This window comes from Pezoporus wallicus, unplaced genomic scaffold (genome assembly GCF_028554395.1).
Source record: "Pezoporus wallicus isolate ANWC-B61680 ecotype Strahan unplaced genomic scaffold, APGP_CSIRO_Pwel_v1 contig_6944, whole genome shotgun sequence".
Taxonomy (NCBI): domain Eukaryota; kingdom Metazoa; phylum Chordata; class Aves; order Psittaciformes; family Psittacidae; genus Pezoporus; species Pezoporus wallicus.
In genome coordinates, this window is record NW_026636656.1 from 723340 (window position 1) to 750982 (window position 27643).

The window sequence follows — 27643 nt, forward strand, 5'->3', positions numbered from 1 at the left end:
TGCTGCCCGGCACACTTCCCAATAGGGTCATTGGATTTCACCCCACAGCCAGAATGCTCTCTCCTTTTTGCGCTCTCCAGTTGCAGGTACCCTCTATAAGCCTCACAAATACCTTGCTGCAATCAATATTCTAGGTTTACTTCTTGCACTTTAACTCACTTTCCTCATCCCATCTTTATTCTTCCCTAGCTTTTCTCACGAGCTTTCTGTAAAAATGTTTCTACTTCCTAGAAATCTCAGTTCTTCCTTACTCATCTTTCCTGAATTCTGCCAAAACACCCCATATTCATCATTGCACCGTGTCAACAGAATATGAAAAATCCTCCTAGAACAACAGACCATAGTTTTATAACACTGTCACGCACAGAAACTACCTCTGGAGGACTCTTTTAGTTGCCAGAGTCCTCCACATTAAGTAGAGGATGTAAGTAGTAACATAGACTTAACATTATTTGATAAACCTGGACAACTTTAAACCATTCCCTACAGTAGGGTGGCACATGGAAAATAATGTGTTAGTGCATAGTAATGAGATGTACAGGCTAGAATAGGGTAAGTAAGTGTTTAGGATTAGAAGTGTGACTTGGTAGAAGCAGCCGAGAATAAAACAATACAAGGGGGAAGAACCAGCTTTGAGTCAGGACTCTATAAAGTCTTTAGTGCCTCAGTGCAAATTTAGGTTCTTCAAATTCCCATTGAGCTGTATCCTATTACTGTAAAAAAAAAGGTTGGTAGCTAACTGCAGAAGGAAGTATTTCACTGTCTCCTAGGCAACTAAAGAAAAAAAATACACCCTGTCTGAAAACACCCACAGCACTGTGTCTTCAAAGAATGAGCTGCTCTGAGTTATTTTCAGTGCTTCATGCTGGACACAAGCTGGGCATACCTTAAGCTAATTCACCTAGGGTGAGTTCACAGGAGCATATCCCACATGTTCCCACAGTACATGTTAAATGTGATGATTACTGAACTTCGGAAGATGGCCAGTGGAGAAAGTTTACTGTCTCCCAAGGCAGCAGTTCAGGGGGTACATGGTGTCCGTGTGGCCGGGTGTCAGCTGAAACCTTATCTGAGGTAGATATATGGTGATTGCACACCATGTTCATTTGTGTACCAAAAGTAATCACTTGTCTGCTCTAGCCAGCCTGCTGGCTGTCCTAAACCTCCTGCATCAAGTCATACTGATGGGGAAAAGCTAAAATGCTCTTGTCTTCTCCTAGTAAATCCATGTCTGTTTTAGGAGAGTACTTTTGTCACCAGCCTATGAGATATGAGGAGGGAGGAACCAGGCAGTAATGTGGGTTAAAGAATACCTGCTATTGCCAAGTGAGGCTGTACCACTTACAGCAAGTAATTAAAGATTAATCAAGCTCTGCAAGGAAGCAAGAGGGAAAGAATGAGATTGTCTAGCAGACAGGGTGATGGTCCTCCCCTTACAGAATGGAAAACTCGGTTCTAGTTCTTGTTCCAAGGGCTGCTTATGTATTTTATATTAAACAGATACTAGAATAAGTGACCAAGATCCAAGTGTTTCTGCACACTTTGTACACACGTTCCCTCATCCACTGATGAGAATCTCTAACATTTTCTTACCTAGTTAGCATTTACTTTGATGTAAAAAACAGCTTCAGCAAGAGATCTTTAGAAGGTTCACTGGACAGACTAGGGTGTTGCCATTAGGACACTTTAAGGGCATGGGATATAAAGCCTCTTAGGTACATTTTGCTTTCCAAGTGAATACTCTAACCATTCACATAATGTGCTCATCAACTCCTACTGCATATTTGCCTCTAGGCCTGACCCATAGAGGCTGTGGCTGTCACATTGCTAGTTTTCAAAGTCTTTTCTTCATTATTAGTGTTAATTAAGGTTTACCACACTAAAGCCTTGATATCCCCATCTTTTTCTGGCAATGCCTGCTTTAGTAGCCCAACAGGAGCAGATCAGCAGAAGCAAGTCAGTACTGAGGACCTGACATCCACATTTTACACATGTTCAGGTTTTCCTTCAGAATAACTCTAGCTTGATCTTCTAGATTGAATACCCAATCTGAGGTACCCTTAGGGCATTAAAACCTGAAGCATCCAAATGGTTACTTATTTTCTTAAAGCTGGTGTACTCAAGCAGCATATGTGCCCATGTCAACACCGTCGCAACAGAATTTCATGGTTCATGAAGGAAAGCCGGTGTCTTGGTATGTGTCTGAGCACACATGTTGAGAGCCAAAAGTTTTCCTTATGCTTATTGGAAGAAAACGGTGTCCCGCTGGCCAAATGGAACTCCTCAGTGCAGATGAGGTGGTGTAGGTGTGCAATGGCCATCTCCTCTGCTCAATTTTCCAGCATATTTTACATTAAATACAGACTGTTGGGAGTTTTCTTCCTTGCCACACAGGCTGCATGGTGTTTATTCTGGGAAAACACATTTCAAAATCTTACAGGGAAGAACTAAATAAATAAAAAATTAGGAGGATCTGATGGAACCTGCAGCCGTTCGGGTGATTCTACCTGCATGGTACGATAGGTATTTTGATCGCTGATACTGTATTTCCCTCCGGAAAAAGCCTACTCCCGCCGTACCCTCCCCTGACCACGGTGCCCTCTTCCCCACTTCAGGAAAACACGCTGGAGCAGCCGCTCGGTCCCCTTCGCCGCTCCCATCCGCCGCCGAGCCGACTCACCCACCCTCCGCGGCCCCGGGGCGGTGGGAGGTGCCAGGGCACGGGTTGGGACGGGACGGGACAGGGGAGGCGAGGCCGGAGCTGGCTCTTTCCGTGGTACGCTCCGTTACCGGCCCGAGTTCGGAGCGGGGATCGGCCGTGGCCCCACCACGCCTCCACGGCAGCCTGAGGTGAGCTGAGGGGCTGTCCCCCGGGGTGTGAGCGGAGGGAAGCGCGGGCGGCGGGGCCTCTCCCCTGGGGGAGGCGGGAGGGAGCGGGGCGGGAGGCCGCTCTCCGAAGCGAAGCCGGAGGCTTTGGCTCTAAGAGGGAGCTCGGCTTAGGGCCTCCCGCAGGCCCGGCCCTGCTCGGCTGCACTCCGCCGAACGCCCCGCTGCCGGGCCTAGGTCTGCCTTGCGGGCACGACCACGGTGCAAGACCGTTTTTCCCGGTGGGAAGGGGTGTTCGGGGGACCAGGCCTCCGCCGCTGCCCACCACGCGTCCATTACAGTGGTGCTGCTCCTAACAGAGGGGCCCTGCGGGTGGTTGATGGGCCTAACTTCTGCATGGGCTCAGCTCCAAGGATGAAGTAAACCTGACAGAAAGGGAAAAACAGATCCGAAAGTGCTGTCGCAGCCCCTACGGACTGTCTCCACTGAGATGCCTGGGCGGCTTGTGCCTCGCGTCAGCTTTGCGATGCACCGCTGTGAGGTTGTGCTCTGTTAAAGCAGGTTTAGTTGGAGCAGCAAGAAACTCTGTATGGATATTCCCGACTAAATGTGTTGTTCAAGGAGCATAAGTGTATCCACAGGTTTGGTTTAACTTTGCTGGCTTTAAGTACTATGGGGTTTTTTATTGAACCTGCACATCGGTGAGTTAGACAACCATATTGCCTGTGTGCTTTTTAAGGCTTCTCCTGCTTGACACACGGATTGTTAGTTTACAAAATTCATATGCTTTCTATGTGAAGAAATTTCTCATATGTCGAATAGATAGAGCATGTGGTAGGCTACGGTCTTTGGGAGATAGGTTTCGTTACGTAGAATCGTAGTATCATAGAATAGTTAGGGTAGAAAAGGACCTTAGGATCATCTAGTTCCAACCCCCCCTGCCATGGGCAGGGACATCTCACACTAAGCCATGCCACCCAAGGCTTTGTCCAACCTGGCCTTGTACAACTTTCCAGGAGGATCTGCTGCAAAACATACAACTTAGGAGTCCCTTTCACTAGGAATAATATCCAAATAGCAGTTTTCGAGGTTTTTTAAGGAATTCAAGGCATGAACACTTTCAACAGTAGTATTTGAGCATTTACAAATCTAGCTGCTTACGGATGAAAGTATATTTAGACACTCTAAATGGAAGTGCATCTGCAGTATCTAGAGGACATACTTTCTTACCTACTTCAGGAGTCAGAGCAGTGTGAAGTTCAGTGGTAAACCCAGGCAGATCTGTATTTGAGATATATAAAAAATGTTAAATAGATTTCTTTGAAGATAGCAATTGCTGAGGCCCTGTTTGTAAAAAATGAGGTGGCATCCTTATAGAAGACTGCAGTGTTACAAACACCACACACTATCTTTCTAATTTAAGAAAAAGTCATAAGAGATAGGACTTGCAGGAATGGTTCAGAGCTGCACCAGCGGAGGTTTAGACTGGACATTAGGAAGCATTTCTTTACCAAGAGAATGGTAAAACACAGTAACAGCCTTCCTAGAGAGGTGGCTGATGCCCCAAGCCTGTCTGTGAGGATGGAGGCATGGACCCAGAGGTAGAGTGCAAGCTGGATCATTTATTGAAAAGATGACACGATATTTATATGCTTCCAAGCAATTAGCAAAGCACATCTGTGTTTGCCTTGCAGTTACATGAGGTGAAAGGTCTATCTGATTTTCTTACCGACATCCTCTTTCCAGTTCTGATGTCCTTGTTCCTTGCCAGTTCCAACATCTTCCAAGTACCAGTCAGGGACAGGTCACTCTTAATTGCCTTCTGTAGTTCCTCCTTCTCATGGTCACTCTTAATTGCCAGCTGTAGTTTCTCCTCCCCATGGTCTCTGAAAGCCTTGATACATTCCAACCCCCACACCTGTCAGTATTTAATAGGCATTTGGACAATGCTCTCAACAACATGCTTTAACTTTTGGTCAGCTTACAGACACCCTGACCAACTTTGGTCAGGCAGTTGGACTAGATGATTGTTGTAGGTCCCTTCCAACTGAAATAGTGCATTGCATTCTACCTGTGTCTGCTAATATGGGGAAATTAAATGAGGCCAGGTGTATTTTAATATATCCATGTATGTGGGAAAAGCAAACAGGCTTTTCAGCACAACAACATAAAAACCTACATAAAACTAAGAGTTTGTAATTCTGATGTACACAAGCGACTAGGTGTTCGGTGGTGAAGTTTTTGAGGTCCTTTCCAACCCTAACTATTCTATGATTCTGTGATCAGTAGAGCTGAGGCAGAGTGACAGGCAGACATAGTGAGGCTGTAGGGTTGCATGGTTGCAGGTGGTAGTGTGATGCGTGGTGATACCCAGTGGAGGTGTGTTGGTGTGATGAGGGAGGAGAGCACATGGAAACAGTATGCAAAGGCTGTATGGCCGTGTTAGGGTGGGGAGGGTGTGTGAAAACACCTGGCAGAGGCATAGGGAGGATGTGGAGTTGTGTACGGAGGCACAGGAGGTACAGCAACATGAAGCAGATGTGCAGAGAAATGACATATGTATCATAAGCTGATGGTGGGGACATGACAGGTGTCACCACATCTGGGAGATGAGTAGGTGAGGCTGAAGAAGGGCCTGGGACAGCACAACAGTAGAGTGTAGTGTGGTAGAGTGAGAAAGGTTTGTGAGTCAGGAGTAGCATGAAGGAGGGACAGGGTGGTGAGTGGGGAGCATCCATGCAGTGAAGTGTGTCCTTGGGTGCCATGTGTAGGCTTCATCGAAGTGAAGGGAACTTGGAGAGAGAAAGCATATGCTGTGTAGCTGTGATAGGGGGCCGTATATGTAATAGTGTAGCAGGGGATATGTTTGTTGTTGTGAGTCCTGCGTGAAGACAGTAAAGGATGCACTGGGGTCCGCGGGAGAGGGCTGGTTAGCGGATCACTGCTAGGAGAACGTGGAGATACTGGGGAAAGACGATGCTGGGATGAGGAAGGGGACGGGATTTATGTCGGTCACTGATCCGAGGACCCGCTCGGAGGGCGGGGGAACGGGGGGGAGGAGTGTGTGCCATGTGTCGGGGGACGGCGGGGCGGGCGGGAGGCGGCGGGGACGTGCCTCACTCCCGCCTCTACCCCGCGCAGGCCGAGGCTGCTATAGTAACGCGGAGGACGCCGGCGCTGAGCGGAGATCCTGGCCATGGTGAGCGCTTTAGAGGGAGGGCGGGAGGTGGGATGGGGTGGGTGCCGGCCCATGCTGAGCCGTGTCTCTTTCTCGCAGCCCTTCACCGAGCGCGCCTACTATCCGCCGGGGGCGGGGGGAGCCGGGGCCGGCACAGGGTCGGTGCCGTTTCCCGCCTTTCAGTTCCGCGACCGCCATGAGGGCCCGGACTGGCGGCGGCTGAGCGCCGTGGACGTGTGCCGGGTGTCGCGGGAGGGGGACGTGGCGGCCCTGCAGGAGCACCTGGAGCACGTCACCTTTTGCAACGCCGAGCGGGAGCGCTGTCCGCACTGCCAGGGCCCCGCCGACCCGCTGCTGCTGAAGCTGCTGCGCCTGGCCCAGCTCTGCACCGAGTACCTGCTGCACTCCCAAGAGTACCTTAGCGCCCAGCTCGGCAGCCTGGAGGAGGCCTTGCGAGCCGCCCTGGCCCAGCGTGACCAGCTAGGCAAGGAAATGACCCAGTGCTCACAGGAGATCAAGGCGCTAAAAGAGGAGTGCCGGCGGAGGAAGAAGATGATCAGCACTCAGCAGATGATGCTGGAAGCCCGAGCCAGCTACCACCAGGTGAGAGGAGAGGTCCTGATAGCCCAGTAACCCACAGCTTGCCAGGGATAGGCAGCAGAACAGCTCTGCTCTGCCTGAGTACGTTCACTTGCTGGGTGAAAGGCTGGAGCTGCAGGGACTGGTGACTACAAAAAGGGAGTATATTGCTTGCAGGTGCTTTGCTTCCCATCTTTTCAGTTGGTATCACAGACATTCGGGAGAGTGGTGCATCATCTTTAACAAGCCCTCTTTTTACTAACAAGTGCTCTTTATTCTTGGATTTGCTTTTGATGTGTGTGAAGTGTCAGATACACACACATACAAAACCTGTGATTAATGTGTTGCTACTTTCTGTTGCTGTCTTTCCTTTTGTATCAACTACACGGTCAGAAAACACACAGGGCAAGTACATCAGAACTGGTGCTAGGCAGTGACTTGCATGTCTGCAAGTTACCACTTTCCTTCAATAACATTCTTCAGGCACAAAGTTTCTGCTTGTGTACGTGACTCAGAAGTGACTCAGGCATTATGGTAAAGAGCCCCAGTGAGGTAGCTAATCCCTAACTCCACAACAATCTGTTCCTTAAGGGTCTTCTTAAGAGTCTTAGTAGATAGCTGTTCTGTCTCCCTGTGTTACGGCACTCTTTTTTTGGGGAGGGGTTTTTGTGTTCTGGGTGTCATAGTTTGGTTTAAATATTTTTCAGCTTCAGCATTTTTCAACAGGTTGCAGGAAGCAGATTGCAGCTTGAAATGTAGTCTGAAGTCTGGAGAGTACACTGGACAGACTTGATGTGATTTTGGGCTAGCTCTTTGTGTCTATGAGTTTAAAGTTCTAGTTTTTTTTTTGTTGTTGTTTTTGTTTTATTAATTCTTTGGGTACTAATAGTCCTGATTGTTGAAATTCTCCTTAATCAATGGAATAGTTGCAATACAGAACCAACACAAGTTTTCTTATAGTACATCCAATCCTATCCCACAGTATGATATCAATTTCAGCAGGCTAGTAAAGTTTAATATTTCAAGACATCAGCTAAGTTGGCTCAGGAGTTTCTGTGAGGGAAGAAGTACCTTCTGCCCCAACACTAGAGCTATACTTATGGTAGACTTCATGGAAGAAGCCTTGTCTAAATGCATGTAAGTGTTAGTCTTAAGAACAAGCTGGTGTAATTTTAAAAAGCCAAACAGAGCAGTTTGTGTGCACTGCACTGCACAAGAAAACTGATCACATTCATCGTTTTATGTGTGGACTGAAATAATTCTGGTACTGTGATTTCCAGCTAAGTATTTCCAAGTTTTCCTGAAATATTTGTAGAGTGCAGCTGTCCCAGTGGAAGCTGAAGAACATGGTAGTGAACTTGGCTCATCAGTAAGCTTCTGTTCAGTGGCATTACAATAAAGCAGACATGGAAAAGCAATTTCCTTTTTTTAATTTCATTTCATATAAAGTAAACATCTGATGTCCCCATTTTTTTCTTTTCTCTGATAGAAAATTCTTGTCTCCAGAAGTTATTTAGGTTCCTGTGGGAAAAATTAAGTCCAGGGAGTGATACTGAACAGTTGTTGCAGTTCCTACAGGGTTTCCAGGGTTCTGAGTGTGTGTGCCAAAGGTAAATGCAACTCTTCCTAGGGTTTGTAAGTGCAGAGTAGCAGTGTCCTCAGTAAACAATAGTTGTGTGATAAACAATAATTGTATGTTACTTACCCATGCCATGATCTTGGGTGGTCTGCAGTGCCAGATAATAGGGGTTACTGGTGTTCCTGAGGGGGTACTTCAGATTCCATCACCTTAAAGTCTTGTCTGTTTTGCAAAGGAGTCTGTAAATAGTTACTCGCCTGTTTTAGTGGAGGTACATTTTATGTTTAATGTAACCATGCTTTGGAATTCAGATTTAATTACTTTAATCCACCACCAGTGTAAGTTTAACCATGAATCATAGAATCATACAATAGTTAAGGTTGGAAAGGACGTTAAGATCATCTAGTTCCAACCCCCCTGCCGTGGGCGGGAAACCTTAAACTAAATGATGTCACCCAAGGCTCTCTGCAACCTGGCCTTGAATACAACCACTTCACAACTTCCGTGGGCAACCCATTCCAGTGCCTCACCACCCTTACAGTAAAGAACTTCCTCCTTATATCCAATCTAAACTTCCCCTGTTTAAGTTTTAACCCGTTACCCCTTGTTCTTTCACTACAGTCCCTAATGAAGAGTCCCTCCCCAGCATCCTTATAGGGCCCCTTCAGATACTGGAAGGCTGCTATGAGGTCTCCACACAGCCTTTTCCTCTCCAGGCTGAACAGCCCCAACTTTCTCAGTCTGTCTTCATACGGGAGGTGCTCCAGTCCCCTGATCATCCTCGTGGCCCTTCTCTGGACTTGTTCCAACAGTTCCATGTCCTTTTTATGTTGAGGACACCAGAACTGCACGCAATACTCCAAGTGAGGTCTCATGAGAGCAGAGTAGAAGGGCAGGATCACCTCCTTCCACCTGCTGGTCACGCTCCTTTTGATGCAGCCCAGGATACAGTTGGCTTTCTGGGCTGCAAGTGCACACACTGAAGCTGGCTCATGTTCATTTTCTCATCAACCAACACCCCCAAGTCCTTCTCCACAGGGCTGCTCTGAATCTCTTCTCTGCCCAACCTGTAGCTGTGCCTGGGATTGCTCCGACCCAGGTGTAGGACCTTGCACTTGTCATGGTTAAACTTCATGAGGTTGGCATCAGCCCACCTCACAAGCGTGTCAAGGTCCCTCTGGATGGCATTCCTTCCCTCCAGCGTATCAACCGAACCACACAGCTTGGTGTCATTGGCAAACTTGCTGAGGGCGCACTCAATCCCACTGTCCATGTCACCGACAAAAAAAATTGAACAAGACTGGTCTCAACACCGATCCCTGAGGGACACCACTCGTTACTGGTCTCCAGCTGGACATTGCGACATTGACCACAACTGTTTGTGTGTGGCCATCCAGTTGTTCTTTATCCACTGAGTGGTCCACCTATCAAACTGATGTCTCCCCAATTTAGAGACAAGGATGTTGTGTGGGACAGTGTCGAACACTTTACACAAGTCCAGATAGATGACCTCAGCTGCTCTACCCCTTTCCATCAGTTCTGTAACCCCATCATAGAAAGCCACCAAGTTGGTTGGGCAGGATTTCCCTTTAGTGAATCCATGCTGGCTTTCACCAAGCACCTTGTTGTTTTTCATGTGCCTTACCATGCCTTCCAGGAGAATCTGCTCCAAGATTTTGCCAGGCACAGAGGTGAGCCTGACTGGTCTGTAATTCCCTGGGTCATCCATTTTCCCCTTCTTGAAAATGGGGGTTATATTTCCCTTTTTCCAGTCTTTGGGAACTTCTCCTGACTGCTATATTTTTCAAATATAATGGACAGTGTCTTAGCAACTTCATTTGCCAGCTCCTTCAGGACTCGCAGATGAATTTGTCAGGTCCCATGGACGTTCAGGTTCTTGAGATGGTCTCGAACCAGATCCTCTCCTACAGTGGGCCTAAGGTCTTCATTCTCACAGTCCCTGTGTCTACCTTCCAAGACTCGGGTGGTGTGGTCATTTGCCAGTAAAGACCGAGGCAAAGAAGTCATTAAGAACCTCAGCCTTCTCCAAATCCAGGATAGCCAGTTCTCCCGATAGTTTCCGGAGAGGGCCCACTTTGTTCGTAGTCTGTCTTTTATTCGCTACATGCCTATAGAATCCCTTCCTGTTATCCTTAACATCCCTAGCCAAGTTTAGTTCTAACTGGGTCTTAGCTTTCCTAGCCTTGGTCTCCCTAGCTTCCTGGACAATATCCCTGTATTCTTCCCAGGCTGCCTGTCCTTGCTTCCACCTTTTATAAGACTCTGTTTTTCGCTTCTAAGTTTCCTCGGAAGCTCCTTATCCATCCAAAAAGGTCTCCTGGCTCTCTTGCTCCACTTCCTTCTAGTTGGGACGCAACAGTCTTGAGCTTGCAGTAGGTGATCCTTATATCAACTAACAGTCTTGGGCCCCCTGCCCTCTAGGGCTATAACCCATGGAACCTACTGAGCAGGTTCTTGAAGAGGCCAAAGACTGCTCACTTGACATCCAGGGCAGTGAGCTTGCTTCACGCTCTTCTCACTGTCCTGAGGATCTTGAACTCGACCATCTCGTGATCACTACAACCAGGGCAACATCACATTTCCAACCAGCCCTTCCCTGTTGGTAAGCATGAGGTCAAGCATGGCACCTCTCCTTGTTGGCTCCTCTATTACTTGCAGAAGGAAGTTGTCTTCCACACAATTGAAATACTACTGTAAAATGGTACTTGGTACCTGTAAGTCCTAAATTTAAGACTTGTTGGCCGTACCTTCATCTGAGTAGTACACATTTAATTTTAAATAAGTTTTTCACTTTTTTGATACTTTGTTCAGAAATCTTACATTCTCACACACAGCGTAGGCATGAAGTGCACATTGTGTCTAACTCTGTGAAAAGTAGTTGCAAGAATAATGTCACATAATTCAAAATCTGAATATTCCCTGTGTTAAACCTGTCTCCTGAAGTAAGAGCTTGCTTTCACTGCCAGCAGGTCAAGTGACATGAAGTTTGTGCTTGAATGGATAACATTATTTCACAGCCAATTTCATTCCATAAATCATGTACAATCTGTTCCACTGTAAGATCCCTCTTGGTTGGCAGTAATGCTTTGCTGCCATACTCTCCCTTTTTACTATGGTTTTATGTTAGCACTTTTTTCTGCATTTGTTCAACAAAATTTGTCTGAATAATTTATGTCCTTAGAGTTTGCTGAAAGAGGTATTTAATAGGATACTTGACCATCAGTGGAAGTAGTGTAAATATTAGATGAAATCTGGGAATTTGAGTATGGTGGCAAGATCTTGAATGTTAAGTCAGTCACAGTCATATTACACTGATAAAGAAAAAAGGCCTCAGCTGAGCATTTGTGGTTTATTAAAATGTATTTATTTGAAAAGAAGGGTATGAGAAAGAAGTAAGAAGCAACCCTCCCTAAAGCGATTTGGGGCTCTGATTCTTAGGCTTACCAGTATGTTGCAATGGAAAATCTGTAGATGTAGCTTCTGTCCTTGTACTGCCCATCTGTTTTTAATATTCTGAACATTAGAGAGATGGACTTTGAAGGTGAACAAAAAAGTAGGATCCAAATTTGACTTAAAATCTGACTTGAAATTAAAAAACAGTAAATTTTAGGAACAGTAATTGAAAACAGCTTTATGCTTCAGAACTGTGCTAGTTAGCATACTAATATATGTACTTTTTTTGCAAACCGATGTACTGTTACCTTATCTTGGAGTGTCTGAACTTCTGAAAACTCACGTATAGTCAAACCCATCTTCTGTGGTTTTTTTTCCAGCTGTGTGGTGCTCTCCTTTGCTGTAATACAAGAATCTTAAGAATACCTGAGCTGTTAGTTGGCTGGAGTCAATGTTTATTTTGCTGAATAGTGTTGTCTTACTTTTTCCTTACATACTCGTGTCTTATCTGTGGTGTATATTTGAATTTGAGCTTGGTTTGCCAAACAGATGTTACTAACAATTACTAACATGGTTTCATCTTTTTTTCTTTTTTTTTTTTTTACTTTTTGTAGTGTCACCTTTGTCAAAAGGCTTTTATGAGCTATTCCTTTTTACAAAGTCACATGCAAAGACGTCATCCAGAAGAATCTCAGATTGGTATGTACTTTAGTATTATCAAAAAATTTAAGGTAAATGGTGTATGTGATATAGTAAGGATGTGCAGTTCATGGTTTTGTGTAACTGGGAAGAATGATTTTTGGTTCCATTTTTAGGTGGCAGATACCAATTTGTGTGAATGCAAGCAACACTGACGATAAAATGTATTGGGTGACATGTTTCAGTCTATAGAAAATAATGAACAAAAAATTTATGCCATATTTACAGTACCTTTTCAAACCAATATTTCCACTGAATACTTTAGTCAGTAGCAGACTTCAGGGCACACTTTTTGTGTGTAGGCATGTGTGTTATGAAGGTGTGTGTAAAATGAATAAATTGCACTAAGGACAATACATTTTGTGAATATATGTATGTATATGAATTATCAGTCAAATAATAATCCAGCTCACCTGAAATCAGTTTGAATAGGATCAGACTCTCATGAACTAAACTGACTAAAATATAGTGAGAAAGAGAAACTATCAAGAATAATCTTAACTTCAGGTATTTATGGTAAACTCTGTTGCTATACCACTAATTTACATACTTTTGCCTCTCTGAAATGAAAAATACTTAGGTTAAAAAGCAATGCTCTCAAAATTTGTTTGATTCATCCCTAAATTCTCTCCTTCCCGTTAGGCTGCATGCTTATGATTTATTGCTAAGGACTAATAGGTATTGACAAATGGCAGTGATTAGAAATGAGTTAGGAAAAAAGAGCGTTTGGGAGGAGAAAGTAGAAGGAAGAATGTAGTGGGATCTGAACTGTAGCTTGTCAGGCAAATAAAACAGCAGGAAGAGTGAGAGGGTCTGGGTAAGCATCTGAGTAAGCGTTAATATATTGGTAGAAGAAAGCTTGTGTGCTTTATGCTTGATAAAAATGGTAGTGGAAGGTGCTGCAGAAAGAGTAGAATTAATTATTATACAAGGAATTAGTCTGAAATGGCTGAAATGGGAGGGAAATACTCCATACAGTTATTTCTTAAATAATATTCTGCATTGTGCTCAGATTCCTAGATGATGGGCTAGTAAATCCTTGGTAAATTAGTAAAATGTTTCAAGATTAAAGATTGCTGTAGTTTTTCCATATTTAACATGTTTTTTTTACAGTGACATTCTTCCTGGCTCATTCCAGATAAATAATGAGTTGTATTCCAAATGGATTCCTTACAAAAGTTATTTAGAATAATAAATTAAACTTAACAGAATTGAATTAATGAGGTTCACTTTGTCCTTCACGTGTCATTTTCGAGCCTGTATTGCTTAGATTACTTTGAAATTAGGTTATAGAATACTTTTAAATATTGTATAAACTATTCCATGTGTCATTGATACATGTATTTTCAGTCTTTAAGGATAAGTTAGCAGTTAAGCACATATATATTTAAGAATATCTTTGGTGAATCATAGTAGTGGGAGGGAAGTGGTCTAAGAAAGCCACACTTTGTGAAGATGCTACTGAAACACTATAGAAATGCATTTGCAGTATCACATCTCCAGAAACTGCAACAAACATTTTAAAAATCTGTGTTTCCTTTAAGCAGAGCAGAAGAGGAAAGCAAAGACAGACAAATTGCAGGATGAGATTGATAAACTGAAGGAGCAGTTGCAGCTCACCAAATCGCAGTTAGAGGCTGAACAGCAGGCTAACGTGGTCAGGTTTTCTAAGGTAACATGTGCTAAGTAATGTGAACGTATCAAAAGCATTAGTAGTTTGGACTGCGTTCATTCATTTTGTAACTGAAACAGAACAAAATGTATCTACAACTTTCCTGTCTGGCAGGGATGTGCTTGAGCATGAAAACATAGCCCTCCTTTGCCTCAGGTAATTCATAGAATCATAGAATGCTTGGGGTTGGAAAGGACCTTAAGATCATCTAGTTCCAACCCCCCTGCCATGGGCAGAAATGCGTCACCCTAAACCATGTTGCCCAAGGCTCTGTCTAATATTATAGTATCTAATAATAGAATACTATATAATTCTTATATCCACTTTCTCACTTTCATTTTAGACATATTTTAAATAAATACTTGAGGCAGCACTTCTGTGAGCACTTGCGAGTTCATAAGCTGTATAGGCTGTTACTGAAACAAATAAAATTGCCTTGCTGTGGGGAAATAAAAGCTATTTTTGGCATTATGATATTCTGTAGTGTGTAAGTCTTTCTTAGATCTAACTGTGATTTTATATGTGACCTTACAAACTGAGTAAGATTTATTCTTTGCTGTGGAGAACTTTACTGTCTAACAGAGATGTAAAGCAGTTCAAGGAAGAGAGGCTGAGAAAAAAAAAGCAGTCTGGAGCTTGCGTGTTGATCTGTAAACCCTTAGGATTTGGCTGACCAGAGAGCAAAAGCAGAAAGTAGTGTTAGCTACTGCTGTGTGAATGAAGAGACCCTAAACCAGAATGATTTTAAAGCAGTAATTATCTATTTGTAATCACACGCAAGGCTTTGTTTAGTATTATACTGAATCTTCTAAGTATACTTACTGCCTCAGAAAGAGAAACTAGAATCTCTAAGTTACCTGTATAATTACTTTTTTTTTTTAACTTTGATAATTTCAAGTCATCTCACAGTTTGCATTTCTGTTTAAGTAAATACAACCATAATTTGCTGTAGAAATAGGGGTAGGTTTTGTTTTTTTTTTTTAGCAGGGGAGAGGCTTTGTGCTTCAGTTTGAGGAGCAAATTCTTGGCATAAGAAAAAAGTATGTCCCATGATTGAGTTAAATGCTGATCTTTGTGTTGCAGTTTGCCCTGTATTACATTCAAAAGCAGTGTTTTGTGGTTGTTAACCTAACTTGTGAGAACCTTCTCTCAATATTTGGAACTTCTTAATGGCTTTCCTAGGGGAGTATGAGGACCTTCAAACATAAAGCCAACCATTATTTTGAAAGAAACCTTGCAGTTTGAATTTAAAGAAAATAAAGAAAACACAGATACCATTAATTATTTTATTCCTCGTTTTCAGAGGAAAATCTGGTCTTCTGTAAAACATACAGTGTTTCTTTCCCTGAACACTGCTTCAGACTCTTCTTTCTCCAGTCTTCTTGTTCCCCTTTTCTCAGGGCCATTCAGCTTCCTGTTTTGTTTTGTTTTGTTTTTTTTTCATTTTCAAAAGTACTGAATTACCAGATGAAGAACATGGCTAGAGTTTTACTTAGGAATGTAAGCCCTTTGTGAACATGTGCTAGGCATGCTACTCATTCATTCTGTACTTCACTTTTGAGAGGTACAGCAATTATGTATTTCTCCTGCTCCTAACAAATCGTTTTTCTTATGAAATGGGACTTGGAATGTGCGTAACAGGGCAGTGTACACTTTTTAGTGCCTATGGGCTCTATTTTGAAGTCACTTGTTTTAGCTGAGACTCCTGACTACAAGTGGACTACCTGAAATGTCCTGAAGTTGCAGCCTGCAGTGTTATACAACAAGGAGCTTTCAAAGCTTCTGTGTTTTTCTGGGATTTCAGGCAAGATAGGAATGTGGAGTGTGGCTGGTTGCAGATTGTCTGCCATGACTGACACCCACTGTCAATTCAGGTATCATTATGTTGTTGTCTTTTGAGTGAAAGAGCAGAAGATCTTTCTCTTTGATTTTTTTTTTTTTTTTTTAGGATAACCACTACTGGAGGGAATTTGGATAAAAACTGTCATACTTCCAATTCTTGGTCACTTCTACTCCTTTGAGGTGAAAGGATGCGGAAGACCCCATTCTTCATGACTGTACAATGATTACTTGTTATAGTTAGCCAGAGAACAAATTCAGAGTGAATCTGTGATGGAAAGATGTAGGGATTGCCTACAAAGTGTATATTCTGGGCAGTGAAATGCAGGACTTCAAACAAGTTGAGGATTATAGAAAAGTGAATGACTAGGTAATGGAATGATAAAATAATTTAACAGATAAAGTGGGTTAACTGTATATGGGGAAAAATAGTTCTAACTTTGTCTACAAAGTTATGGGCTCTGAGCTGAGTTTTTTTACTGAAGGAGAAGATCTTAAGGTTGTGATAGATACATAGTTCCATAGAAGCATCAGCCCAGTGGTTAATAGCAGTCAGCAAAGAAAATCAAGTGTTACAAATCAGTCTGAAAAATGTCTGTGCGAGCCACAGCCTACATTCCATGTGTGGGTCTAGTCCCTTCATCTCAAATATGATATGATATACTAATAAAAGTTATGGAGATGGTCTACAAAGTTGATCAATCTGTATTTAGAGTGACTGAGCATGCTAAGAGTTGTCAGTCTGAAAAAGAGACAACAGCTTGGTGGAGATGGAGGGCGAGGTACTGATGGCTGCAAAATGATGAGTTGCATAGAGTGAATAGGTATTAATCATTCACTTTCTTTTCCAGTTCAGGACTTGGCATCCATCAAATGAACCTGGCAGGAGCCAGATTCAGACCAAAAAAAAAACAAACCAAAATTTGCTTCCTCATTCAACTTGTGGAGCTCATTGCAAAAGATGTTGCAGTTGCTAAAAGCTGACACAGCCGCAAGGGATGACTGCAAAAGTGTACAAAGAGAAATGTATTGAAGGTTACCGAGTTTACAAAACTCTGTCTGGTTGTGGAAGTCCTCTGAGCTGGAAACAGTTGGCAGCTTGGAGGCTTTTAAGGAGAATGTGTGCATTTGTTTGCCCTGGTATTATCTTTTCCCACCTAAATGCTTATGGCCTCTGTGAGAAACAGGATATGGCCTCTGTGAGAAACAGGATGCTGAATTAAGCAGATCTTTGATATGACCAAGTAAGGTCGTTCGTGTGTTATTCAGCGAAAAATAATGAACTACCAAAATGTCTTTCCAAAATATAGCAAAATGTATAGTTTGCTACCCCAAAATTCTTCTGAAACTGGTGGATTTTATGGTTTTTGTTGTGACAGTATTGCCCACTGAAAGTGACTGCTTCCCACACATAGTTTGGGTGCTTGAATTGGTATTGCGTGTGGGGAAAAATAACAAATAATGCTTTTCATATAATTTCAGGAATGTGAACAGCAAAAATCAAAAGAAGAAGAAATTCTGCAGTCATTTCATAAATGGAAAGAGGAGGAGAAAGAGAAATTGGCTGATGAAATAGAAAAAGTGAAAGAGATGTTTATGAAAGAGCTTAAAGAGTTGTCTTCAAGAAATTCAACTTTAGAAAATGTAAGTGATTTACATTTTCCAACATTTTAAGGCATGAATCCCTTATAATAGATGGCAGTGAACTTCACATATTTGAAACATGATGTAGTCATCTTAGAGGTCTTCTTACAAAACTCTAAAAATAATGGTTTGATAATAGCCATAATTCTTTGTATACTGATGCTTTAGGAATATAATTTCAGTTCTTTTTTAAATCGCACTGTTCTAGATGAATGAATTATGCCTTCAGCAACTATGTCTGTTTTTTCTTGCTTTTCAACCTTTGAATGTCTGTTTACAGATGGGTAGATGCGATTGATGTCTGTTAGGTGTGCTTACACTAATATTCTCGTAACTGACATGGAGGCGACTAACCTCTGGGTTGTAGTCCTGACAGTATAACTGCATGTGTTTTCAATGCATGCTCTAGAAATGCTTTCCAGAGTTTTCACCAGAAAGAGAGCTGTAGAAGTATAGGTGGCTCAGAAAACAAAATACGCACAGTATTACCAGAGTAGTTTGTATTTTGTATCTGCTATGTCCTGCATGCACTTGCAAGGCATATTTATGTTAGATGTATGTATTAATAATTATGTGAAACTCGATAAATGCTGAACTCATCATAAATGTGAAAAGTATCTGATGCAGTCTCTGTATAGTTATGTTTAAAGTGAATTGTGTATTAAATAACAAAATGTGTATACATGTTCTTAAATTCTCTCCTCCCCCTCCCTCCCCCACCTTCTTCTAGCAACTGGTAGAATTACGAAAGTCTAGTATGCCACAAAAATCCAACTTAGGGACACTGAAAGACAGCCAGGACTTTACAGAAGAGGAACCTCAGAGTCCTCAGGATTATCACAGCGTGGTCAAGCTTCTTGAAAAACAGGTAGCACTATAACTTAATGTATTGCTTTTGACAGACTACTTGTGTTCTTTTTATTTTTGTACATCTCTGAATAGGGTTTTAAATACGTAAGTAAAATTTTCATCTCTCTTAAGGCCCACAGTATCTTCTTTTTGAAGATTTACTGTTACTTAGTACAATCTTTATAATAGAGATAGAGACATTATTTTGCTTATCCTTTATAAATGAACTAATTGTTATTTATCTATATTCTCTTATTCTTTGTGATTAAATATAACTAGTATTACCTAGTATGCTTGCAGTTCGGTTCCAAAGTGCTCTGGTAAAGCATTTATGTCTGCTCATCTGTGAGGCCACTTAAAAATTGGAATTGTCCATTATCCAGGATGAAAAAAAAAAGTTGAGAAACTTTCTGATGGGATCTGTTAACACAAGACTTTTGGGCCATATGAAGCACTTCAGCTTGGCAGGTTAAACTTTTGTACCAGGACTATTATCATCTGACCAGCACAGATGCTGGCGCTGATGCAAATCAATTGGACAATCCAAAGTCCCACTTGTAGGAAAGATTGAGCTAGAAAGGGCCACAGGGGCCAAGGTTGTTGCATTGTTCTGAGACTCACCTCTGTGTCCAGGTTGTTCCTGTTAAAAAAAAAAAAAAAAGACAAAAAAAAAAAGACTGTAAGAAACACCCACAAACCTTTTTACTCCTTTTTTTGACGCTTTGAGACATGCATTATATATTTCATGGTTCTTGGAATGTGAAGATCTTTGTCTATTGCTGATATATAAAGTTGCCTATATCAAGATGAAGTATCTAAACATCCAGAAGTTTAGATACTTCAGTTAGTTTTACTTTATGGGTCTTTTTTTATTTCATCAAGGAAGATCCACTTCACTCTGAAATTCATACATTAATATCTTTTTTAATCAACGTTACACAAAATACATTGCTAATGAGTACTTGAAATGACATTATTTTTGGGAAAAAAAGCCCTGCTCTTACTACTCTAATTGTTAATACACAGAGATGCATCAAAATACTAGTGTATTTCTTACAGTTACTATGGATACAAATTAAAGAGCAGATATGTAGTTTCTAGAGTGATTGGTAAGAAAACCATACTCAGATGTATAAAACATGCTGATGACTGTTCTAGGTCTTAAATATGGGGTTACTCAAGCTTCATATCATCAATAATCTTTTTCGTATTTATGCTTTATTTAGAAAAGTAGAGCTACATATATCAAACTAAAATGGTAATGTATTGTTAACAGGAGTAAATATTAATTTCATCTATGCAGGAAAATAAGTGGACATCTAGAATACAAGCCCTAAATCATGACCATGAGACAGAAAAGTCCCTGGTAAGTGGCAGAGCAAACCAACTAACAGGAGATTTTTTTTTCTTACTTTTATTACCCTTTCAGTAGTTCTGAATATGCTGTAATACATCTGTTGCATTAGAAAGCCTAGATACCAAGAGTTGTAAGAGTGTATCCTCTTAGACCTATTTATTACCTTTTTCTTTTCTAGGAGCTTGACATTTCAGTCAAGGCTGAGGTTGAAACAGAATTTGTCACTTAAGAATCTGACAGACACTTGAAACTGTATCTCTCTTCTGAAGAGCTTACAATTAGTTCTTCAAGGACTGTGTCATTATACAGTGTTTTCTGTGTTACATGGATATGCTGGAAAGTTAGATATAACTTGCCAACACGTAGCTTTCACCTGCCCTGTACCTTCTGCTGCCATGTACCTATGCCGTATGTCTCCTTTTTTTTCTTCTTTTCTGTCACTTCTCTGCTGCTTTTTTAGTTGCAGCTTTCTAATGCAGAATCTGTTCAGCTTTTCCAGGAAAAAACACCATGGCATTTTATTTTGCATCAGTTTATGTATTTTACTATACAGAGCTTTATTCCTCAGATTTTTTTTTTATGTCTACATTTCTTTTTAATCTCTTTCCAGCTTTGTTTCTCTTGCTTCTTTTCCTTTCATTTTCCTTTCATCTGCGTGAACATGTAAGAACTGAGCAGATCATAGTGGTCTGACCAATGCTTCTCCTCCTCTGGCAAGAAAGCAGTGGGGAGGAACCATGGAACGTTCCCCAAAAAGGATGTAGTTAATGATACACCCACATACAATGCAAGAATAGAATAAGGGAGGAGTAATGTAAGTATTACTTTTGGGATGGTGCACTTAAGACATATTGTTCCCTTTTTTTCTACATTCAGAGCTAAAGGGTTTTTCATGCAAATTCACATCTCATCTCCTTATTTGATTACATTATTTGATAGTATTTATAACCACATATTTTTGTAGAATTGTATGCTGTTTCCTGAAATCTTATTTTTAGGCAATCTCAGCAATGTGTTTGCATGTCCCTTTCTTTGTATTGAGATTTAGGTAGCCTTCCTTGTGTAAATAAAAAGTGATCCTGACAGCTGTAAAATACGCAAATCCCAATGAAATCACAGGAGACATTAAGGTTTTTCTGGAAAAAAAATAAGAAAAGGAAAAAAAAGTTAAAAATATTTAAGCATGACATTTGCTTATTTAAACTGTTTAGTATTAAAATATTTTCTATAATAATATGAAGTTACTTTTCTTTTGATTGCTTTCTAGCTGCTGTCACAGATTGAGAAACTTAAATTATCAGTGAGAGAAGACCTGAATAAAAATAATGCCTTTTACAAGAGAAGGATAGAAGAGTTGGGGCAGAGGCTTCAGGAGCAGAATGATCTGATTGTTACTCAGAAGAAGCAGGTCTGTTTTGTGAAGCATTTGATGTTTCAGAGAGCATAGAACGCAGAGAAACATTTTACTGGCATTTGGTCTTTGATGTATCTCTGACTGCATATTGACTGTGTGTCTCTATGGCTTGGACTTCTGTTTGGGGAATTGGAGTGCAGAACATTGTTTTAATCATAGAACTGCTTAGGTTGGTAAAGACCCTTAAGATCATGGAGTCCAATCATAAACCTAGCACTGCCAAGTCCATCACTAAACTATGTCCCAAAGCACCACATCTAAACGTCTTTTAAATACCTCCAGGGATGGGGACTCCACCACTTTCCCTAGGCAGCCTGTTCCAATGCTTGACAGCACTTTCAATGAAGAAATTTTTCCTGATATCCAACCTAAAGCTCCTCTGGCTCAACTTGAGGTCATTTCTTCTTGTCCTGTGGCTTGTTACTTGTGAGAAGAGGCCAACACTCACCTCACTACAGCCTCCTTTCAGATAGTTGCAGAGAGCAATAAGGTCTCCCCTGAACTAAACAACCCCAGTTCCCTCACCTGCTTCTCATAAAACTTGTTCTCTAGACCCTTCATCAGCTGCCTTGGTCTTTGGACATGCTCCAGCAACTCAGTGATTTGCTTGTAGTGGACTCACAAGTTTACTGTTTTCTTTAGACTGAATTACAGCCAGATAGTTTCCTCTACACTCTCAGTTTCATTCAGTGCATGTCTTGGGTGTCAAATAGACAGAACTGTAGAGCAGACTGGAGAACTGTTCATACATTTCAAATAAACGTGTAATTAAGTGTTTCCCTGCAGTGGAGCTGGACTTGCAAAATTGAACATGAATTGCTGAAGCAGAAAGTATTGAAGCTGTGAGTGCTGAAGTGGTCTATTAAGCCTGCTCTCATTTCACTTTATAGTTTGTAAAAAATAGGGTACACAAAGCATAAGTCCACAAAAGACAACAAACAGAAATAAGTCTTCAGTAGTCATTAAGCATGAATGAAATACACATTAAGCAGTAGAACAGAGTTCCACAAAAGTAGTAACTTTTCTCTCCAAATCATAACCAATAATTTCTGTTATGGAATAGTACTGAAACTAGGTATTTTGTATTAAATGTTCATTTTTAGATATTGATCATTTACATTTGTAACTATTTATCTGTCTTCCCTATTCTAGATTAAAGAATTGTCCACAAGGTCAGTTGGAAACATTAAACCATATGAAGGTAAGTACAATCTGTAAGAAAAATCAGATTTTCTGATTTCAGCAGCTTGGCTGAAATGAATGTTACAATTCATTAAAACATAGAGACATCAACTTTACTAACTAACTATTGAAATCACATCAGTATTGGCATTTTGTGTTTCACAGGGTACCTACCCCTTTTCATGTCATGATTTGCAAAGTTCATGTTTTGCATCTGTAAGGAATCATAATGTAGAAAGATGATTGCTTGAATAGTAAAGAGATGTGAAATGCAGCAGCTGTATTTTGTATTATGTAAGCAGCTTTAGGCTTTGCTTTATGAAGTGTAATTTTAATTGTTTTGGCATGCTTGACTATCCTTAGGCTGCAGAACTCACAAAAGCCAAAATACTGGAAGAAAAATTATTATTTTTTCATTTAGGGTACAGATGTTCAAAGAATTTTTTAACTCTGTCATTTTTGTCTGTGAGGTGCTTTAACATCTGAAGTCCTACAAGTAACTAAACCTTGTAATAGTGTTTTAGGATCTAGTCCTGCACCACAAACGCCCATATTGGTGGTGCTGCGGTTTCAGTGGCTTGAAACAAGTTTATTGTAATAGATGATGACATCTGAATTAATTCTGATCCCAGTTTGGAAACCATCTTGCTTTACTGTCAAGGCATTGGTTTGAACTGAATCTAGCAGCAGGGAGTAGGTTGGTTTGAGGAGAACATAGTAACAGTAAGGCTGTACGCATTTTCAGCTAGAGCTTGTGATATCCAGCCACACTAAAGAACAGTCAAGTATAAGACCATGGCACACAAGTGACTTTGCTCGTAGGCCCCAAGCTTATCTGAGGAGTGTAGAATTGAAGCGGTGATTCACTCCAAGGCTACACTCTATACATGAGATATGTATAGGCTTTGTGTAGTAGATCCTCTTTGGGGAATATAAGCCTTGATCAGGTTAGACTTAACTAAGTAGCTTTGGGCCAAGACTTCTTTCCTGAGACATAAAGACAGCATACAGATATGACCAAAGAGATGATCACATTCCAGTTCACTGATGATTTAGTTACTAGTTTCTTTTCCTGATTCCAGAAGTATTAAAAACATTAAGCATATATAAAGACATACTTTTATGTTGTGAAGGACCATTTTTTACTTTCTAAATGATTTGTTTAAGTTTTCTTCCTTAAAGCAAAAATTTAAATGATTTATAAATGTGATTAAATATTGCTATGTTTTAGACTCTGTATATGTGTAGTATTGCTTACTATAATACTTTTTTTTTTTTTTTTTTTACTCTTATGCAATTTTAGTGAACACTACTGTAGAGCATCTTCAAGAATCTAAACCAAGTCTACAGCTGATGCATGGTAAGGCTTTTTGATAGTTCCAGATCCAGTACTTTCAAATCTAACTCTCTGTCTTCTCAAATGTGTTGCTTGTTGAATCATAGCTGTAAGAGTAGTTAGTTACATTGAAAGACCGTATTTGGAATTGCTTTGCTATATGTCTATGTCAGCACTGAGAATGCCTGTCAAGTAATTGTAAAGATGTACTATTGAAAAGAGTAAATGAAAACCAAAAGCAAACAATTTGAGAACATTTCCTAGCACGTGTATAGTGTTGAAGCACTTTAAGGTAAATAAAACTAATTGAGGAAATGAAATGTCATTTTCTTACAGAAAATGTGCTTATCTGGTATATGCATATACTGGATAGGTATATACATGTACTGGGATTTGTGTAGGGAAATATGTGGAGATACTTGGTTTTAAGTCCCAAAATAGTGTATTTTTCTTGTGAGGTCTAATGGCAAGGAGGAAAAATACAAAAGAAGAAACAGAATAGACAGCCATCCTGTGTAGATAGTTCTTCCAGAGTATATCTGTAGTTAAATATAGATCATTATTTATTTAAACTTGGGGCATTGTGATACTGTTTAGAATTGGGGGAAAGGGATGAACTTCCATTTGCATTGTTTTGTACCTTGTGAAAATAGTTTTCTTTCTCAATATGCAAATTAATGGAGAGTATAGTTGCCGTACCAATATTCTGCAATCAGTTATTTGCATTTTAAGTAGAAAAGTAATGAAAAATGACCTTTTGAGCAAGTAAAGTGCTTAAATGTTAAAAACCAGTTTAATAATTTGAATCACCGAATTGCAATTAAATATTTTTTAATCATTATATCTCTTAGTTTTAAAACCTGTCATAGGGAGACAAAATGGAATTTGTGTAAGAAAAATGTACAGAATTTGTCTTGTACAACAAATGCAAAGTTCTGAAAAGGCATACGGGGAGAAGGGCAGTATACAACAGAAGCTTTCAATATAACTTCATTAAGAAATGAAAATTATGACGTGTTGATTTAAAAATATTTGTAATGACAAGAATTATTAAATGAAGGAAAATAGATCATTATATGGTAACATCATTTGAATAATACAGAGAATTCTTCCTAACATATTCAAGGTTAGCAGTTCACTGCTTGAAGCTTTTTATGTGAAAATGTATAGATGAAATGTTTTGTGGAGAAAAGTACTAATATGTTATTAGCAAAAGTATTTTAAATAATCTCATTCTTTTTCATTCAAACCAGCTTCATTGCACCGTCACAGTAGTGCTGGCTCTTGCTAAGAGATCTCAGGGCAGGTAGCTTAGCTGTTGCCCAGAATTTAAGAAACAAGTTTTATGAAGAGTGTTGCTACTAAGGGCTTACACAGCAAATTTGTAAAGCATTGCTTTCTTAGTGCATTTACTTTCATTTGTACTGAGGAGGAAAACAGTTCTCTGAACGTTAGTATTTTCTGTACTCTGACAATTTTAATCAGGTCATCAGATCTTTCCTAATTTCTTGCTGTTCCAAATAGGAAGTTTGTGGCACCTTCTGAAACTTATTAAGATAGAAAAGGCTGTTCCTCCCATTGATACACAAAAGATTCACTATCAGTTTATTATGAAACCTTAACGAAGGTGTTTCCTTCAGATTCCTTTGCTGATGATTATTTTGTTTATCTCTGCAGGTCTCTCTGTCTGTCCCCTTTCTTCCCTTCTGGAGTTTTTTAAACTTACCCTACCTAATTTCTGGATATAGAGGTTAGCAGAGGCTATAGTGTCTTCTACAAAATTTTCAGGGCTCCTCAAGGGATTGAATTACATACTGAATTATGACTCATGGCTGCATCTTGTGCCATTATCAAAATGCAAGCACTCACTCATAACTTCTGTTCACAAATATATTTAGCACAGAGCATCTCTGGAATCACCAGAGCTGTAGTTTTCCTACAAAGCAGTTGCCTGCATATGGAATATCTTCCTTTTCTTTTTCTTCTTAAAAGAAAATTAATTCTGGAAAAAGGCTCTCCAATGTGAACTTCAGTACACTTTTTGAAGTTGCTTGGAAGATTTTGTATTCACTCTGCACATCTTAAATCTGTGTAATGAAAAGATAATGTAAGTTACAAGTGAGGTATGCTAGGTGTAAAGTAGTGCAATAACTGTGTTAGCCTGGTGCTTTTGTATTATCATTCCTGATTTCTTGCAGGAGCTAATAGTGTGCCCTGAATGCCATCCTGGCTGACAATTCTTCTCTCTATTTCTGAGCTAGCTGTAGGGTTTTGTGCAGATATAACTGAAGTCTTAGCCTTCAAGATTACGTCAAACTCACAACAAGGCAACAGATTAATTATGATTTTTTATTTTAAAAAGTCATATTTTAAAATCAGGCTTTGCCTCCTACATTGAAATGTTGATACTTGTTCAATATTTAATCTTTGTTAGGTCAGTAATATCAGGTATAATGTTGAAGACAGTAATTAAAAAAACAAATACATAAATTAGGTTGTTGATTAAAACCTACCTCTCAGTCTTTAAACATGGCGTAAACTAAGGCTCAGCTATCATTAGGGACATAGCTGAAGCATCTGAGGAAAATGTAGGCAAAGTAGCTTTGCTAGACAGTTAACAGAGAAAAGGGGCACCTTCAGAGTTTGGTTCACCTGAACTAAGATCTGAATTGCTCTTTGCCTATGTCTCTTCGTTGACTGTAGGAGTCTGAGATGACTAGGCTCCTAACTTAGAGGCCTCAGGTAAGTGTCAAAAATTTATAATATTTAAGAATATTGGTTTAAAATTAATATTTATGCTGCCTGTGTGCAGTATATGGCTTCCCATTGATTAGTTAGGAGAAAAATATATGAAGTGTGTTGATACAAATATGATGGTCAAAATTACAGGTATCACAAATGAAGTTTGGCAGCTCTTTTGATGTGAAATTTGAGTATAAATTAAAAGAGTGTATCATGACTATACTATCATGGCTTACAGTCCTTACATCTTTTAAGAGGTGCAGCAATTTACAGCAGAGAAGTTCTACATTTTATCCTGGGTTTTCATACTGCAAGTGCAAAGTACTTACTGTAGGTGATACTCCACTATAGGTAATTGTTACACTTTTGATCAGGGTAGAAGTTCTTTAGCATTTAATATTTTAGAGGAAATAAACAGCATTTCTCTTTTAAATGCTGGCCAGAAGACTCTTTTTCCAGTAGTATGATCAGAATATTGGTGGGTTTTTTTAATGAAACGAGTAGATAAGAACAGACAATTAATGTATGATATGCTTGAAATATACACAGCCTGAACTCCTCATTATTGGTAAATATATTTCCCTACACCACCTGCATGGAAATTGTCTTCAAATATTTTTTTAAAACAGATATTAAATGATTTGTCAAAGTATGCCAGGTACAGAATTTTTCAGTGGTATAATTAATTATCCACTGAAGAAATTAAGACTTTTGATACATCTCTTCTATCTCTCCACGTGTATTAGCTGGCAGAAGAGATATTCTGAAAGATGCGGGATGACAGACATCATTGTGGAGGTGATTTTAAGGTTGCTGGCCTTAATTATGGCTAGTATTAATAAGTCTTGATTCAGGCCAGTGAGATAAGAGTACATCCAGCCTGCATAAAGACTGGTGTTGAAAGCTGCCATTTAGTTAGGTTCAGGCATGAGGCTGACAGGAGCTATTCTTCTGAGGATAAAGGTAGGGGTAGGTTTGGGACTGAGGCCAGCTAATGACGTACATGGAGGATGTGTCTAGAATTTGTGATGGGGCTAGGTAGAGAATTTAGTAATAATGTTGTTTGGCTAGGGTCAGGTGTGAGACTGCTGAGGAGGAAGTACTGAATTAGCTTTGGAGTTAAGGTGGTCCATGACAACAGAAGTTGCTGGTTTATGGTAGGATCTGCAAAGGGCTAGTATCAGCCAGAGACATCTTCTTACTGCTGAACCAGGGTTTTACAGGGATCACTGAGCTTGTATTAGGATTAGGAATAGGTTTAAATAGGCATTGGTTGGAAAAGAGAGTTATGATCAAGTTAAGAAGGATCAATTAAGCAAAGTATTAGCAGAAC

General features: G+C 40.3%; 1 protein-coding gene across 1 annotated transcript in view; it reads left to right on the plus strand.

Annotated features, from left to right (window-relative positions):
* The first annotated feature begins 979 nt into the window (after positions 1–979).
* The window catches only part of DZIP1 (DAZ interacting zinc finger protein 1), a 41829-nt gene continuing 15165 nt past the window's right edge, over positions 980–27643 (plus strand). Inside the window, exons 1-12 of the mRNA XM_057401121.1 lie at positions 980–1074; positions 2111–2194; positions 2616–2850; positions 6104–6607; positions 12191–12275; positions 13823–13947; positions 17269–17430; positions 18161–18298; positions 19583–19645; positions 20904–21044; positions 22203–22251; positions 23536–23592. Coding sequence (XP_057257104.1) covers positions 980–1074; positions 2111–2194; positions 2616–2850; positions 6104–6607; positions 12191–12275; positions 13823–13947; positions 17269–17430; positions 18161–18298; positions 19583–19645; positions 20904–21044; positions 22203–22251; positions 23536–23592 — 1738 coding nt within the window. The remainder of the gene's footprint in view (positions 1075–2110; positions 2195–2615; positions 2851–6103; positions 6608–12190; positions 12276–13822; positions 13948–17268; positions 17431–18160; positions 18299–19582; positions 19646–20903; positions 21045–22202; positions 22252–23535; positions 23593–27643) is intronic.